The 18,957-nt window shown below is 30.6% G+C and overlaps 3 protein-coding genes across 3 annotated transcripts; 2 read left to right on the top strand and 1 right to left on the bottom strand.

The window, feature by feature from the left end:
• Positions 1-374: 374 nt before the first annotated feature.
• On the top strand, positions 375-2,322 carry N7506_001425 (uncharacterized protein; the record flags this gene model as incomplete). Its single annotated transcript, XM_056950721.1, has 3 exons — positions 375-1,218; positions 1,273-1,804; positions 1,869-2,322. The coding sequence occupies 3 exons, from the start codon at positions 375-377 to the stop codon at positions 2,320-2,322; spliced, it is 1,830 nt and encodes a 609-aa protein (XP_056816636.1).
• A 103-nt stretch (positions 2,323-2,425) lies between these two features.
• Positions 2,426-4,088, bottom strand: N7506_001426 (putative C2H2 finger domain protein; the record flags this gene model as incomplete). Its single annotated transcript, XM_056950722.1, is given in 3 exon segments — positions 2,426-3,767; positions 3,787-3,906; positions 3,985-4,088. The coding sequence occupies 3 exon segments, from the start codon at positions 4,086-4,088 to the stop codon at positions 2,426-2,428; spliced, it is 1,566 nt and encodes a 521-aa protein (XP_056816637.1).
• A 306-nt stretch (positions 4,089-4,394) lies between these two features.
• On the top strand, positions 4,395-6,322 carry N7506_001427 (uncharacterized protein; the record flags this gene model as incomplete). Its single annotated transcript, XM_056950723.1, has 4 exons — positions 4,395-4,804; positions 4,870-5,023; positions 5,087-6,090; positions 6,148-6,322. 4 exons carry the CDS (start codon positions 4,395-4,397, stop codon positions 6,320-6,322), a joined length of 1,743 nt encoding a protein of 580 aa, XP_056816638.1.
• Between the last annotated feature and the right edge of the window lie 12,635 nt (positions 6,323-18,957).

Here is an 18,957-nt window from a genome sequence, read left to right on the forward strand (position 1 = left end):
AGGTGAAAGAGAACAAATAAAAAACAAAACATACGAGTATACCCCAAACTTGATGAGGGGGTCACGAGCCAAGACGTCACCGAGTCAACTGGCTGATATATACTCCGTACAAAACCATCTCCTTTCAGATCTACAATTTTACAGTAGCCCAATACATAGGAAGAATAGAGTATAGATGTAGATATAGATATCGATGTATTACATATGTCTTATTTCAAAATTACGCATATACAAACATCAACATTGTAAAGATCCGTACGGAAATAGAAAGATTTGCCATCTGAGGATGACATAACCCCCAAGTCACCGCCCGGCAGCCCATAAGAAATCCCCGCTGCCGAATTAACTTCAACAACATCTTCCAGATACACCCCATGGCCCGCCATGGGAAGTTCAAGGCCCGTACCAGGCGGGCACCTGTGGCCAGAGGTAACGCTCTCGACATCTCGCCTACTTCGAATGCTAAGTCAATATACACAGACCCAGCGCCGCACTTTACGATGCAGCAAGAAGCCCGTAACACGGAAACACATGGTCGGTCCTGGACGGATAGTAATCTTCGCCACAAAGCCGTGCTCTTCGTCAGTGCAGGGAGATTAGAGCCGACCCGAGAGGAAGAAGACAACCGGATTGAATCCGACTCAGCACGAGAGGATTCGACACCCGCAGAGGCCGAAAAACAAGCTGAAGATGGCGACAGCTTGTTCTTCTTCGACACCAAAGGCCAGACTGTCGCCAATACCGGGCTTCTTAACCCCACCGTACCGTCCAACTTGTCAGATGCAGATGACTCCAGCGAGGACGAGGTGGTGTTCACCGGTCGCAGGAAGAACACAAAACCGGTCACCATCCAAACGTCCCAGAATGAGATTGAAAAATTTGTTCAGAGTGTCTCCCAACCGCTACAAGAAGCACCGGTCGTTGTTCCCGTTCCACGGGAACCCTCACCGATTCCCATGCAAATAGAGCACACGGAACTGCACACGGAGAAACCAGCATGGCCACCCGAACAGGACACCGATCCACTGGCTGATTATATCGCCAACATTGACAATGATTACTATGAGGAAATCACGGGCATCAGGCTTGACTCAGGCGATGAAATCGACGTCGAGAAGGCTGCAACGCAACTCGATCTCTCAGCCGCAAGCCCAGCAGGTCCCAAAAGGCAATCAAACAGATCAGCAAATGGTCACGGGGGCGAAAGCGCAGTGGACGGTACGCTCCTTCAAAATCTATTGCAGCCCATAAGAATACTGACTCCCTTCCCAGGGCTAGCACATGTGCAAATTGACACAGAGCAAGACTCGGTGTCTGCATCGAGCGACGACGACGACGACGATCTCGCCTTTTCCGGATCTGACGACGACGCCCTCGAAGATTTCATCCTACTCGAAGATCTAGCTAAGGGATATTCTAAGTCCGGCAAGAAGGGCCACCGGTTCGAAAAGCCCTCCTTCCCATCCGCTTCAGCGTTCGCAGATGCCCTCGAGGCTGACCCATATTTCGGGTTCGACATTATGGACTTTGACCGGCCAAGCCTACGAAACAAACCAAAGGGCAAGCAGTCCATTCCCGAATTGGAACTGTCCGACAGTGAGTTTGAGGTCGAACTCCAACAGGCATGGCAGAATGATCGGACCAAGAAGAAGCTGCGCAAGAGGGAGCGAGAAGAGCTTCGGGCCCAAGGCATGCTAGGCCGAAAAGCAGGAAACCCAGACCTGAAGGTCAAATACTCCAAGGAAATGAATATGGAGCAGTTTATGACCGAGCTTCGATCATTCCTCCTGTCATCTAAAAACAGGTACATCTCGAACAATGGCGATGTGTTTTTTTTTTTCTCGCTGGATACAACTAACTTTATCTAGCCTGTCCCTACCGCCCATGACCAAACAGCGCAGGAAGCTCATACACGAGCTGGCTAATAATCTCAACTTGAAATCACAGTCGCGCGGCCATGGACTTTCTCGTTTCCCCGTCCTCAACAAGACTGCCCGTACCCCCAGATACACCCCGAAGACCATCTCTAACGTGGATGAGCTGCTATCAGGAAAGAAGTTCAATCGGCGATTGTTCAAGTCATGGGGCGCAGAGGCGCCCAAGTCTTTCAAATCAAGCCGTGGGAAATCTGGTGCCGCCTCTTACATGGATGGCGACGTGGTTGGAGCCTCTGCCCCGGAGATTGGAGCTGAAAACCGAGGACGGGCCATGCTAGAGAAGATGGGGTGGAGTACAGGCACTGCTCTGGGAGCGGCCGACAACAAGGGAATTTTGCAGCCCGTTGCACAGGTTGTCAAGAACTCACGAGCAGGGTTGGGTTAGTTTCAGATGCTTTGAGACAAATATTCAACCAAGACATTTTTGTCCCATACACGTGCTTCACACGTAGAAATTGAACCGTACGCCCTGGTCCAAACACACGACGCTAGTGTTTTTTCCCCTTCTTGGCTGGTTTCTTAACGGGCTGTGCGTGATCAGGTAGCTCTCGGATGTGATCAAATAGTTTAGACTTGGATGGGAAAGACTCCTGGCATCGTGCGCACGCGAAGCCACTGGGTTGATTGGCCTCCTTAGCGGCCTTCTTTGCTTTCTTCTGCTTGGCCTTGCCCAGCTTAGGTGCCGAAGAAGCCTCAGCGAGACCTGAAGGAGACAATTCATCACTGGCAGTTGTGGTGACCAGAGAATCCATCTCAGTGCGCAGTCTGGTCTCAACGTAGTCCCTGGAGGCATAGTCGTCCTCCTCCGACGCCGAGGCAACGGGATGCTCGTCTTGACTGGGAACTGGAGCTGACAGTGGTCGATCCTCAGATATCTCACCCGGGACCGGTGGGCTTTCATTGTCGTCGAAGTTAGCACCAGGGCGGAGGGAATGTGATGACCCATCAGCTTCGGACGACGTCTTGACATCATCTTCGTCGATTTGAGATGTCTCAGATGGAGGTGCGACCATCTCAACATTCGAACGGCCCACGGATTCCAAGTCCAATTCCTCGTTCTGCATTCGCATCTCCCAGCACAATTGTTTGACGGCTTTCTGATGCTTCTTACTGCGTTCATGGGCCTCGGATTGCTTTTGACTCTTGAAAAACTTGTGGCAAGCCACACACTCAAAACTCTCAACTTCGCTCTCTTCACTCTCCTCGTCGCTCACCGCCGGTTGCTCCGACTGGGCCCAGTCTGGTAAGACATGGTCTCGCATCTTGGCTTGGTTGAGTGCTCGTGATCTGGCCGCTTGCGCCGCTACGGATTGACGGAGAGTTTCCTGGCGTTGAGCTTCACTCTGCGCATTGAACTTGTACCGCGGATCACGCTTTTTGACAAAAGCCACGAGGGATCTGACCGCATCGTTAAATTCGCGGATACCCTCATCTCGCAGGCGTTTATTTTCCTTCTCCATCATTCGTCGCACTCGACGATCTGGCGCTTCGGAATATCGATGAACATCCTTCCATGCAAACGACTTTTGAGTGGAAAATCCGCTCCATGCAGCATAGAATGGCCGCACTACGGTTTCGAAATCCCCGTCACAAGACCCAAAGGAAGGATACTCGAGAGGATCCTGGTTCTCCCACTGGCAAGCCAGTCTCTCCTCGAGCGCGAGCCGATCAAATTGCTCTTGTAAACCACCAAAGAATCCAGTTGGGGAGTCTGAAAACTCCATGCGAGGACTGAACTTGGAAAATAATTTGAGGACATCTTCGGCGGTTGTGATCCGAACGTTGTACGAGTGTTGATCCCCAGCACCTCCGTCGGTCCCCAAAAAAGGCCTCGCTGTGAGAATCATACCATGCTCGTTCTTGGGGGTCGGCTAAGACTTCGTATGCGGACTGAATTTCGGCAAAGAGTTTGGTAGCTTCGTCGACATTTCCATAATTCCGATCTGGATGCAGCACAAGTGCTTTCTTTCTATATGCTTTTTTGATCCTAATGAGAAAGATTAGGCATTTGTAACATGATAAGGACATAGGTATGTATAACACTTACTCCTCGTCAGTGGCGCCGCGTGCTATGCCCAACAATTCATAATAATCAGTCTTTTTGTCTTGTTCTGGAGCAGAGCTTGCCTCGCTTGAATGAAATTGTCCCATGACAGGGAGAAGTACAGGAAAATAACCAAAGCCAAATAAGAAACAGAACAGAAACAGAACGAGAGCGTAAGAGACCGTCAATGTGCGCGGGGAGAGAAGAGAGGAATGGCGGGGGAAAAAGCAGAAAAGAAAAACATCCAAGTCCAAGGCTTGGCATGCGTCAATTTCGGACCGCTTTGCTCATTTGCTCTCTTCCTCCCTTCCTCAGTCCCTCGCCTCCTCTTGTCTCTCGCCTGTTTCATTGAAATGATGATTCATTGATTCTCTTCCTCTTACTTGTTCCCACATCTAATTTCATCCTCAGGAATGGTTCGATCCCTCATTCATCTTCCAGACGAGATCCTGAATTCTATACTATGCTACTCCTCCCCTCAATCCTGTGCTGCTGTCGAGCAAACCCACGCGCGATTTCGAAATGTGACCAATGAGCCTCTGCTATGGCGTCGCTACTGTCAGTCGCATTATAACTACTGGGATGAGCGACACGAGATGCGCCAGAAGTTTACCAGACCTGTACAATCAACCGACTGGAAGGCGATCTTCGTAAACAAATATTTGGTTGATCGTTCCGTCACTCGACTTCTTGACAGTATTCTCGGAAGCCAGACAGGTCGCATCGAGAAGTCCCGCTCGGTGGTTGATTTAGGATACGATGCAAAGGATACCCTCCTACGACATAGCCGCGTGGAGTCTGGTGAGGATGTATTGGCCAGAAGGTGGGCTTGTCTCCGTGAAATAAGCATGTGTTACCCACAGGTTGACCAATGCTTCATGGTAAAAGATACTATGCGCGCGCTCTATTGACTTGCCTTCATCGGAGTATTGCGGTGCCAGAGTGGGCCAAACTCAGGCGCGGCGAGTCTGTGCAACTTGAAAGAGCCCTCGGATGCTTTGATCTCTTTGTGCCGGGGAGTGGAGACGGTGATTTGAACCAGGTGAGTGTACATTCATATTGCTTTGACGTTAATCGATCTAACAAGCGCCCTCAAAACACTTAGATTCAAGAATCCCTCGGTAGAATTTTGAGGCGATTTGCTGCCTCTCGTCCCGACGTTGCTCTTCTTAGCCCTCGGGACAAAGCACTCGCTATTGCATCTTGGCTGGGGGCCAACGGTCTCACGGGAATCGAACCAGGGCGGGAATATCATTCCCTGGAGCATAACTTCTTGGGCATGGCCCTCAATAACACAGGGCACAATTCCTTGCCATTGGTTTCCGCCGTGATCTACTGCTTTGTTGCACGAGGCAATGGCCTGAATGCACAGCCATGTGGATTTCCATTTCATGTCCATGTCATAGTAACACCCCAGCCGGGCTTGGACATGAGTGGCAACCCGTTGGCCGGGGGGACGCAAGGAGAGCCTATGTACCTGGATCCATTTCGAGGAGCTAGAGAAACTCCGGTCTCGGCATTACGCAGTCAATTGGCTTTCTTGGGAATGCCAACCCTGGATCAAACCACGACATTGAGCAAATCTGATACCTCAGCTGTTGTTTTGCGTTGTGGCAAGAACATACTGAATTCTGTGCGGATTGAATCGCAGCAGCCAGAGACACCAATCGCCTTTGTGGATGTTGTGGGTGCAAAGTACGCCGCGATCTGGTCCAAGATGCTGCTGTCCAATGAAACAAGACCGATGGACCTGCGTCGTGACTTGCCGCAGCTGATGGAACTGTTTGCTACCGAGTTTCCCACAGACATGTTCTTAATGGAGCAGTACATCGTGCCTTTATTTCAGGGACTCCCAGAACACAATCATGTTTTGGAGAGCCTGCGTATAATGAAGGCTGTGGATGAGATCCCCAAATCAAGGCGAAAGCGCAGTGGTGGTAATACAAACATACAATATTCGGTGGGTCAAGTATTTCGTCATCGTCGCTATAACTACACGGCTATCATCACCGGATGGGACTCGGAGTGTGGTGCGGGCGAGCAGTGGATGATGCGCATGGGTATTGACCGATTAGAGGCTGGCAGACACCAAAGCTTTTATCATGTCCTGTGAGTGGGTCATGTTTCTGTGTGTTTGGTTCTAGACTAACAGAGCGGCGTGCGTAGTGTGGAGGATCGAAGTGTCCGATACGTGGCAGAGGAAAACATTGAACCTGTACTGCTTGATTTTGCCGACCTGCCGAGCAGCTTGACTTCGATTGCAGGTAAACATTTCAAGCGTTGGGATGAACATAACATGAGGTTCATAAGTAATATGAGAGACGAATATCCCGATGATTAGGGGGATTCCGTTGGTGTCTATGCTTGGTGCTGTCGGAGTTGTGTAAAGAATATCATAATACTTGTCACCGGATCTTCATAGGTACGGTTGATATGATTATGATCGTTGAGTCAACTGCTGGGCTTATTTCGTGTGCTTCCTATATTGAGCTCATCTTCCTGGAAATAATTATGAGGGATTAATATAGAAACATCCCTCTAGCGCAATTAGGAAAGTTGATATCTGATACTCTAGGTATAAGAGACTTAGCCGTTTTAAGCTATTAATAATAGTGTGTTAGGGATCCAGCCTAGTCGTACGATAATGGGCAGGGTTCTTGAAGATCAAGAAGGATTCGATGAAGAAGAGAACCTCGGAGCAAACTAGACTAAAGATAGATATAGGGGGATCCTTAGTAAGCAAGGATGACTAAGTATAGTGTAATAAGTAACTCTAGAGGGATCTTTTGTAAAAGAAGATCTTATAATACTATCTCTTTATTTAGAATTTTAGTTATTTTTTTTATATAAATATATATATTTAAATTAGATAATAATATGATTTAATAATTATATATCTATGAGTTTTAGAATATATAAAAAGGGTTTTCTTTTTTAGAGATTTCTTTTTTTTTTAATTTTAATTTTTAATTGAAATTCTTTTTATATTAGATTATCTTTTAGAGATTGATATAAAAACATCTATATGTGGTTTATGTTGTTAGGTGTAAGGCTTGTTAACCCGGTAAGAATAAGGTACGATTTGGGAACGGATGGAGAGAGAGGAGAGGTTAATAGTATTTAGGACTTAATAATAAGACTAGACCTCGACACAACCCGCGGGTTACCCGTTACGGGTTATCCAAAACCCGCCAAGAAACGGGTTTACGGGTTACCAACCCGACCCGCGGGTTGGGTCACGGTTCTAGTTTTGAAATCTGCTGGGTTATACGGGTAAAATAGGTTGGTCAAATAAGATAAATAGGAAATATATAAATTATATATAATTCAATTATATTTTTATATATTTTATTTATATATTAAATAAAAGATATTAGGATTATTTAATAATTAGAAATTTAGAATTAGATTAAGATTTTAATAAAATACTATTAATTTTAAATATTAATTAATACTTTATGAAATTATCTTTTCTAATTTGTTTATAGGTTTTTCTTATTTATTATTAGGATTATAAAAAAAAAGATAATTTAATAATTTTTTTATCTTTTTTTTTATATATAGTTTTATTTAATAATAATAATTAAATATCTTTTTAGAAATTTTATAGATTTATTTTCCTTTTTTTTATCTTTATTAATAGGTTTATTAGTTTTTTAAAAAAATTGATCTTTTTTTTTCTATCTTATCTATATATCTTATTTAATTAAATATATATTATAAAATATATATTATAAAATATAAATTTAATAGATTTAACTTTAAACTTAATAATATATTTTTAAAATATAAGATTTTTAATAATATTTATATTTAATAAGTCATATTAATAATAATAAATATTATAAACTAAATTAAATAGATATTTAATCTTAGTACTAGTTATAAAGATTATAAGAATATTATAAATAAGATTTATAAAAATTAGAAATTTAGTTTTATATTCTTTTTACTATTAATAAATATTTTTTAATTTTATTAATCCTAATATATATTAGTAATATTAAATTTTAATAGAAAAAAGATATATATTAAGCTAGATATATTATATAAATTTATTATTCTTTTTTTAATTTAATATTTAAAGCTAATTATTAAATTAAAATCTATATTAATATCTTTAATAAGATTAAATTAAATAAATATCTTTTTTAGTCTTTTTTATAGCTATTATTAATATAGTATAAAAAGAGTTTAAAGGTTTTTTTAATATTATTTAGAATAATCAATCTTATTTTTTATCTAGTTATTAAAAAACTAGAGTTTATATTATATAAAATAAAAATAGTTATAATTATAAATAGATTATTATAAATATTTTTAATATTATAATAATAATCTCTAAGTTTCTATTTAAAAGTTTTTAAAACTTTAAGTATTATTTTCTTTTAAAAAACTTTCTTTCTTTAAAACTAATTAATTAATTTCTTTAAATAATTAAAAAGTATATTATAAATATTAAATATAAAATAAAGAATAATATCTTTTAACTTTAAAAATATAGTTATAAATTTAAAAAAAGGTTATATAATTTATAATAGATAATTAATCTAATATTAATATTTTTAATCAAATATAAGATTAATAAGATTCTTTTAAAGATAATATTAATTAAAGATTAGTTAAAATCTTTTTATATAATATAATATTAGAAATATTAAATTCTATTAGATATATATATCTTAAATAAGAATAAACTTTAATAAATTAGATTATTATTTATATAAATAATAAGCTTTTAGATAGACCTCAATAAAACCCGTTTTTGAACCTGTTTTTTAAATCCCTATGGGTTTTAGAAAACCTATGGAGGTGAAAGTGTTAGAAGGAAGTTCCTATCGTTAGTGGATCACGTGACTATGACCCTCCTATCTATTAGTTCTCACTCTTCCATAGCTTCTCTCTTCTTCTTTCTTCTCTTTAGACACACAAATACTATTCTCCGAATAGCCTCCTTTTCTTCCTGCCTATGATCTTATAGACCTTTTAAGAGGTTATAAGTCCTTTAGCGCGCTATTAATTAACTATTAACCATTAAAGCTTTTATTCTAGCTCTATATACCAAGCCAACCAATCAACCTCGTCGAAGCTTCCCTACTTTAATAACCATCTCGACAAATCAAAAGGATCGTCTATTTATAATAGTCATCCCGAGAGATTGTCTTATTACTAAATCTATCTTTCTAATCTAGTAATCTAATAGCTTTATTTATTGTTGCTAATTCCTCTTGTTTTAACAACATCTCTCTCTATTATCATTAATTCTTATAATCCTTACCGATACTTCATTGCCTTACTAATTCCTTACGTTTTACTATAACAGTATTCTCATCGCTTCTTTATTAAATCTGCCGATTCCGCTATACTAGTAATCCCTATATAAATTGAGAGTTAGTATAATAACTATATTCCCTATATATTATAATTACAAACTCTTCTTCTAATAAGTAGCTTTTACTAATAGACAATAGCTAGGTTTCTATTATGATAGTCTAGCACGATAACAACACCACAATATATTTGTCAATCCTTATATATATATCATATAGCTATCCAAGGCTATATCTAGTCTTAATACTATAGTGTTATTATATAAATCACCGTATATCTCGACAACCTATTTCCTACTCTTAACCCCTAATTTCAATCTAATTATATAGTCTATATCTATTAAAGATATATTTCTATCTCTTAATATATCTAAAATCCCTTCTTCTTTTATTAAATTATCTGCTAGTAGTCATGAGCTCTATATTAACCTAGCAAATGAAGAGCTTAAATCTATTAAAATATAGACTATATAATTCAAAGTAAATCTTTTTACTTCCTCTACTAATATCTATTACTTTAAAAATATCTCTAAGTTTTAAAGAAAGTCTAATTAGACAAATTAGTAGATTAAGTTTCTAGATGTTTTAAATATGTAAAATAACACGTTTAAAAGTATTATACTAGGTATTATTAGTCTTCTTATATAGCCACGTTTTATATCTATTAACAATGATATCGTTAAATGCAAATACTTCTTTAAAAAGATAACTAAGCTCTAACTTATTAATTTTAACAATTCTAAAAAGGATATTGATACTCTAACTATATCTAATCTCAGTAAAGTTTAAGAATCCCTAGATAAGATTAACGATAAATTTTAAAGTGGTTTCTAGCAGAATCAAAGTATTTAAATCATCGCTTATTCCTAAATTATAAATTATCTTAATATCTATATAGATACTAATATAAAATTAGTAATTTTAATATATAATATATCCTTTAAAATCTTTATTATCTTTAAGAAACTCTATAGATAGAGATCATTCTAAGCAATTATATAAAGATTTAGAATATAAAATAAGCTTTATTATAAGGGTAGTAATATTACTAGCTTTATAAATAAATTCTAAAAAGCGTTTTATAACTATAAAGAAACTATTACGCTAAATAAGATCTTCTTTAAATAGGAGTATATAGCTTTTATAACTGTAATTATATTAAATCTCTGCTATAATATTTTTATCTAGATATTTAAACTAACGAATATATATACTATATATCAGGAATTCTATATTTTTAAAATAACTAATAAATCGATCTAATACGTTTATTCTAGTAATAATAAGTTAATAAATCTTTTTTTTGAACTTAATAATCGCTAGGATCTCTTCAGAGAATATTTTGTCGTCTTTAGATACTTCTTTATCATCTAAAGATAATAAAAAGGATATTAAAAACAAGGGTAAAAGATTAATTTCTCTAAAGTCTAAGAAGTATAAAAATAATAAGAATGCTTGTTATTATTAGTATTATAAGTCTTAAAGAATTCACGAGCTTAAAGACTACTATTTAAAGAAGAGTGGCTCTAGTAATTTAGCTAATTCAATAACTACCTTTACTCTATTAACTAATACCCTACTAGTGTATGATATATAGGCTAATATAATAGTTATTAATCCAATATTCACTTATTATAATAACCTTTAAACCTAGTAAATTAATATTTAGATATTAAAAAATATTATTATTTCTCTATTATCGTCTATTAAATTTAATTAGATAATTAATTCTAGTACTTCCAAGTATATGATATCTTTCTAATCGATTTTTACTAATTTCAAGTTTTACTATATACCTATTATTACTATAACAAGTTAGTATTTCTTTATTAAAAGCTTTAGTAATATCGTTCTATCTGTTTAAGATCTTATAGCTCAGGATCTCAAAAAACTGCTTCTTTAAGAGATCTAGCTTATCCTAGAATTAAATAATAATCTAATCTCTATCTTTATATTTAATAAATAGGATTACTAAACTAGCTTTAAGGCTAAAAAAGCTATTTTCTTATATAAAAATAAGTCTAAAATTATGAATCTATATATTGCTAATCTTGTTAAAGACCACTATTAGTTTAAATATCTAAGAGGTTTATTAAACTCAATAAAATATTTTATTTGTACTATACAAATAACCTATTCGTCCTTAATTAATCTATTTTTATCTAAGGACCTTATTAATGATCTAGAAGATAGTTTTTAGGCCTAAAACGGTCAAGATATTACAAATATAGCAAATATAGTTGCTTTTATAGATATTAATATCACTAAGAAATATAAGAATAACCTTATTTTAATTGATCTAGTCTATCGCTATACCTATTATATTAGCGAGGATTAAGTTCAAAAAATAGAGTATAATATAATTAGAATGACTCTAAAAAAGGGTAAGGATATTATCTATCCCTACGTTTCCTATATTAGTGTTAAAAGCTATTAGCTTCTATATAATAAAGAGCGCTAAATTTATATTAAACTAGATGATTTATTACACTTTGATATCTAGGGATTCTACTTTTATATAGGCTATAAATACGAGATCTATTTTATAACAGTTTCTAATGATACCTCTTATTATATATAGGTTTTTATAATGAAATCAATAACCGAAATCTTTTTAAATCTATAAAAAATGGTTAGTTTCTTAGACTAGTAGTTTAGGATTAAGATTAAATAGATTTAAAGAGATAATATCTTTATTTATAAGCTTGTTTAAACTTTTTACGAGTATTATAATATTATTATATCTCCAATATCTCTATATATAAAGTAGTTAAATGATATAGCTGAATAGTCTAATAGATATTTAATAAAGCCTATAATTGCTATAATAGTTAAAAATCAACTCTTAAAATATCTTTAGTTGCTTATCTTATAAAGAGTAAACTATATAATTAATTGACTATATTATTTACAAATTAATATAACTTTATATAAAGCCTTTTATAGCTATAAGCTAGATATCTCTTATCTTTAGATATTAGGTTATTAGATTTAATATTATATTAATAAAGAACAATATACTAATAAATTTGATTCCTATATAAATAAGGGCCGTTTAGTTGGTTACGATATTAGGAATCATTATATAATCTATAATATCTATATAAAAAAGACGACTTGCTTTTGTAACGTTATTTTTAATAAAATCAAGAAAGCTAGTTTATCTAAGCTTTAATATAATACTAAATTAGATAAATAGATATATAAAGATCGATTTACTTTAATTCTATTTAAACGTTTTTTTATAGAGATTATAAGATTTGTTCTTATTAATTTTCTAATAGATAGTTAGCTATCTATTAATTCTATAATTCTTAGACCTCTTTTAATTCCTATAAGGTCTAAATCACTTTTAATTCCTCTATATTCTCGATCCTTACTAATTCCTATATATCTACTTCCTCCGCTAGTTCAAATAATTTCGAAATCTCAAATTTATCTTTCTTATCTAATAGTTATAAGTAAAAAAGCTTTAGAGGAGGTATAAATAAATGATAGTAATAATACTAGTTCGATTCTTTAGCTATATTAATCTAAATAGATTATGAAGATATAACAAGGATAATATTAAGAAAGAGTTATAGTGACCACTTTATCTACTTCAACTGTATCTATAAATATTAAAACTATATTAAATTGTCTATTTATAATATCTCTGTCTAATTATATTCCTTCGTAAATCATTATTAATATCTTTAGTAAAGAACTAATATATAATATATAGTATCTACTTAAAAAAGAAATAATATCTATTTTATCAAGACATTATTATTTAACTTTTTTTGTTTCAATTCCTTTATATAGAATCCACTATATAATAGTTAATCTACTATCTCCTATAATTTTATAATATCTAAAGAAGTATACAAAGATAGATATTAATGTTATCTCTATGTTAATAAGCAATCCTAATACTACTAAAGAACTCTATATTTCTATAATTCTTAATAAAGATAAACCCTTTAAACTAGGGCTTAAAGACCCTGGTTATATCCTATATATTTAGAAATAAGCTATGACTTGTCTTGAGTATAATAAATAGCTTATCACTATAAAAAAGGAGCTAAAATACTATAATAAGAATAGTATCTAGTATATCGTTAATTATGAAAAAGATTAGAAATAGCTCTTTATCTTTTACTAGGTTTAGATAATTAAATATAATAATATCTATAAAGCTTGTTTAGTCTATTATAGCTTTAATTAGATTGAAAATATTAACTTTTATAAACTTTATACTATTGTTTCGAAACCTATATTGTTTAAAATCTTTATAGCTATTACAGCTAAGAATAGATGGCCTCTTTATTATATTGATATCATTACTGTGTTTTTAAATATAGAAATAAAGAAGTCTATCTATATTAAACTTTTTGAGAAAGAGTATAAACGATTTTCTAGGATAATAGGCCTACTTCTTTAAAGTATAAATAGTTTAAAATAGATATCTTGTAAATGATATCTACTTCTTTATGATATCTTAATCAAAATAGGATTCATTATGCTAGAATTAGACTAGTCTATCTTTATTAAATTTACTAAAGATAGCCTTATTTATATCTTAATCTACATTGATAACTTATTTATTATTTTTTTAGCTAAAAAGCTTATTATATAGTTTAAGACTAAATTTATAAAGTATTTTAATCTTATTGATAAAGAAGAAATCGAGCGATTTCTAGAAATAGATATTATTTATTATCTAGAAAGGATTTATCTCTTCTAAAAGGACTATATTGTTAAAATCTTACTAAAATTTGGTTTATATAAGTTAAATAATATCTATATACTAATAAATAAGAGGATGATCTTTATTGTAAATTTAGCTGAAGTTTCTATATCTAAAATTAATATGAAATAGTTCTAGAAATAAATTAGCTCTTTTATCTAGCTAATAGTATTTATTTGTCTTGATATCTCGTTCTCTATTATTAAATTAGCTCGTTTTATGACTAATCTAGGTGAACAATATTAGACTATCTTTAAATAGGTCTTTTACTATTTATAGAGCTTAAAAGATCTATATATTTTCTTTATAAATAAGCGGTATTATCTAGCTAAGGATCCTATCACTATTTATAATATCAAGAATCGAATATACAATATACTTGATCTTAAATTAATAGACTTTAATCCTCTCTCTAAATATTAAGATTTAAAGCTTATTAGATACTTTAATACTAACTGGTCTAGTCTTTATTCTAAGAGTGCTCTTTTTACGTCTAGTTTTATCTTTATATTTAATAGAGGACCTATTTTCTAGATCTTTAAGAAATAGCCTTGTATTATGATCTCGATTATTAAATCCGAGTATATTGTGTAGATCCTTGCGATCTAGGAAGCTATCTAGCTTATCTACTTGTTTATTGAGCTTTATATATGGGTTTTTAAATCTATTAAAATTATAGTAGACAATAATAGGGCGATTGTCTTATCCGAAAACCCCATTTTTTATATAAATATAAAACATATCTCTATGTGATTTTATAAGATTTGGGAAGAAGTTAAAGCTAGTAACGTTATTTTTACTAAGATCTTTATAGTAGAAATAATAGTGGATGACTTTACTAAATCTTTTATCTATATCTTTTTTTAATATTAGATAACTATATTTAATTTAAGGAAGCTTTTTAATAGTATGCTTTATATAGATATAGCCTCTATAGCTCTTTATATTACGGATCCCTATACTAATATTTCATCAGCAAAAAATACTATTATTAACACTCTTTCGTCTAGTTCCTTATCTGTATAGGAAGGAATCATTTCTTCCTCCTTTTTCTAAAAAGGATTTTCTAACGATTAAATATCTCTTTATAAAACTATCTTTATTTCCTAATTAGGATATTATCTAATATTACGCGCTCTATCTATATAGTCTATTTTATCTTGTTTATTAGACTACTCTTTATTTATTCTCTAGATCCTAGATATACCTTTTATTTTATCTCTTTACCCTTTCTTATCTATGAACTTAGTGATATTATATTACGTTTTCTTATATTATTATTAGCTTTATAGAAGGCTCTTTTTCGAAAAGATAGATAGATGATCTTGTAAAGGATATTAGAAGGAAGTTTCTATTATTGGTAGATCACGTGATCGTGACCTTCTTGCCTATTAGTTCTCGCTCCTCCATAGCTTCTCTCTTCTTCTTTCTTCTCTTCAGACGCACAAATACTATTCTCTAAATAGCCTCCTTTTCTTTCTGCCTATAATCTTATAGACCTTCCAAGAGAAAGTTATAATACATATATTGTAATTATAAAATTATATATAAATATATCATATGAAAACATACTAATTATAAAAGTTTCCGCCCCTACAGGTTTTCACGGGTTGGGTATGGGTCCAGATCTTGGACCTAAGTCGGGTTTTATCGAGATCTACTTTTAGATCTAAAAGATATATTAATATATAATTTAAAATTAGATTTTAGAATCTAAATCTTTTTAAATATATTAATAATATTATCTTTTTAATCTTAGAGATAAATAATACTATCTTATTTCTAAGCTTTCTTAATTATATTATTATTAAAAATAGCTTTTATCTTTTTAAAAAAACTTTTTAAACTTAGTTAGATTATATATATAAGATATAAGATATAAATAATTATAGTATTATTATCTAACTTAAAAAGTTTAATATAATCTTAGAGCTTCTTTAGAAATATAATATTATTAGATATATTATTAATTATTATTATAAGTATTTAATTTATTAACTTATATTTCTAGAGGATATTTATTACTATTATATTTAAATTTATGTTAATATATAACCTAAAAATAAGCTTAAAGCTAAATAAAATCTTCTAGTACTTCTAATTCTAATCTAGAAAATAAATAATAATAACTATAAATATATCTATAAATAAAGAAGTCTAATAATTAAAAGTAAGAGATACTTTAACTTCTATTAAAAGAGATTTTAAAATCTCTTTCTAGTAGGAAGTAATCTTTATAATCACTTGATATTAAATAGTTTATAAATAAAAAAGATTTAATCTTAAGATTATATATTAAGTTATTAAAATTAGATTATAAAAGCTAAGATATTTTAAAAGTTTCTAGAGAAGATTAGAGTTAATAAAAAATCTAATTTAGATATCTTTCTAGCTCTTTTATATAATAATTATAACTATTTAAAATAAATTTTTATTCTAGATATAGATTAACTTTATATAATTAAAAAAAGATATAAAATTAATACTATATTAATTAAATAAATTGCTTAATATCTAGATCTTTAAATATCTACTAATATCTATCTTTTTAAATATATTTATTTATTATAAAAATACTATTATTTAAGCTTAGATAATTAAATAAAGTTTTATATTTTAAATATTTAATTTTTAGAATATCTATCTTTCTATCTATTATCTTAGAAAAATATTATTAGATTATTAATAAATAATATATATTCTAATAAATCTTTTTTTATTATTTAAATCTAATTTATAATTATTACTAAATAAATTTTTTTATTTTTTTATTATATTAATTAGATAAATAAAATAGAATCTTACTTAATTAAAGATAAAGGTTTTAAAAAGGAAGATAAGATTATTAAAAGATATTCTTATTTAAACTAGATACTATTAATAATATTAGATAATATAGATGAAAAGGAATTAAGATATTATCTAAAAAGATAGTTTATAAAGGATTAACTCTATTAATATTAAATAATAATAAGATATATATATTAGATAATTAAAAGGTTTAGTTTTCTTATTATAATATTATAAATATAATTAAAATGAATATAAGAATAGATAATATAAAATAAAAGATTATATTTATTTGAATAAAAAAGAATTATATATTTATAGTACTAGAATATTATTATTTTATAGAGAGAAATTAATTTAATCTTAAATTAATTCTTATTTAAAATAATTTATTATTTTTAGATCTATAATAAATAGATACTATTATTATAATTAGCTTATTAAATAGATAATCTAAAAAATCTATAAATAATTTACAAGTAATCTATAAGATCTATAAATAATCTATAGATTATTTATATAACTATCTTTAAATCTTAATTTTTTTAAATCTTTTAATTTAAATCTTTAAATATTGATTTAGATATAAAGATTATAGAAATCTTATTATCTATAATGATTTTTAATAAATCTAAATATTATTTACTTTATTAAAATAATAAAAATATCTAAATTTAAAGAATTAGACTAAATGTTTAAAGGAAATCATAATTTATAATATATAAAGAGAGATTATAATATTTAAATATATATTTCTATTATAGATATAGTTAAAATATATAAATATAGGATTTCTATATTACTATTATCTAATTTTATAAATTCAATTAATAAAATAATAATAACTTCTTATATAGATCTTATAAATATAATTATTTTATAATATTTCAAATAATTAATTATTCTAAAAATAAGAATTATTTAATTATAACCAAACATATATAAAGAATAATAATTAATTATAAGTAATTATTAAGTTATATATACCAAGATCTTCCTTTCTAAATAATTTATACTAGCTCTAAGCTAACACAGGTTTACCAAAAACCCAAAACCCAACCCACAGGTTACCCGCAGGTTAGGTACGGGTTTGACTTTTGGACCCGCGGGTTGGGTTAGGTTCTGAAAGTTGGACCTAAGTCGGGTTTTGTTAAGGTCTAAATAAGACTGATTCTTGTTAGAATCTAAGGGGATATCTATTTAGGGTGGGTCTTATATCCTATTAAATGATCTATAGGATTAGAGATAGTGATATTATCTTTTAATATTGCTATTAATTTATAGATAAAATGTATACATACTTGATATATTAATATGGCGTTTTTTATATTTTTCTATAATTCTTTTATTATAGGGGAAATCCTATTATATATATATATATTTTTTTTTTTGAATATGAATATTTTTATTTACTAGAGAGATCTTTAAATCTCTAGATTATTCTAAAGACTTTCTTTTATTTAATATTTATTATCAGTTCTTTAAATTATAAAAAAAAGATATTAGAAATAGAGAAGATCTTTAAAGAGCCTTTTTATTTAAAAGATAGATAAATAAAGAATTTCTTTTAATAGAATTTCTTCTATTTCTAATTTTTTTTATATATAATTTATTATAAGTTCTTATATTATATCTTATATTATTTATATAAATAGTATATATAATATCTATACTTTTATATTAATTAGATTAAAGATAATAATAATATTAAAGCTATTAATATTAAATATACTTTTATCTAATATTTAATTTATTATAATCAATATCTTAAAAAAATATATTTAATAATATGAAAAAGTATATCTAGAGATATATATAAGTTAACTATACTTCTAAAGTAATCCTATATAATATTTTAGAAAAAGACTGTCAGTAGAATAAGTTATAAATGGTCCTAATAGGATAACTAGTTTTTAAATAAAATTTAAAGACTATTAAAATATTTGATAAATATTTTTAATAATATTTATAAGTTATATAATATAATCTAGTTAAATAGTTAAAGTGATTTATAGAAATCTATAAATATTAGTTTTAATTTAAGATTGCTTTATTAATATCTTTTTTAAAAATATATTTATTAGTATTTATATATATTATTATTTTATTGAATTCCTATTTTATATC

Source organism: Penicillium brevicompactum (assembly GCF_028827555.1).
Source record: "Penicillium brevicompactum strain IBT 35665 chromosome Unknown utg000001l_segment0_segment0, whole genome shotgun sequence".
NCBI lineage: Eukaryota > Fungi > Ascomycota > Eurotiomycetes > Eurotiales > Aspergillaceae > Penicillium > Penicillium brevicompactum.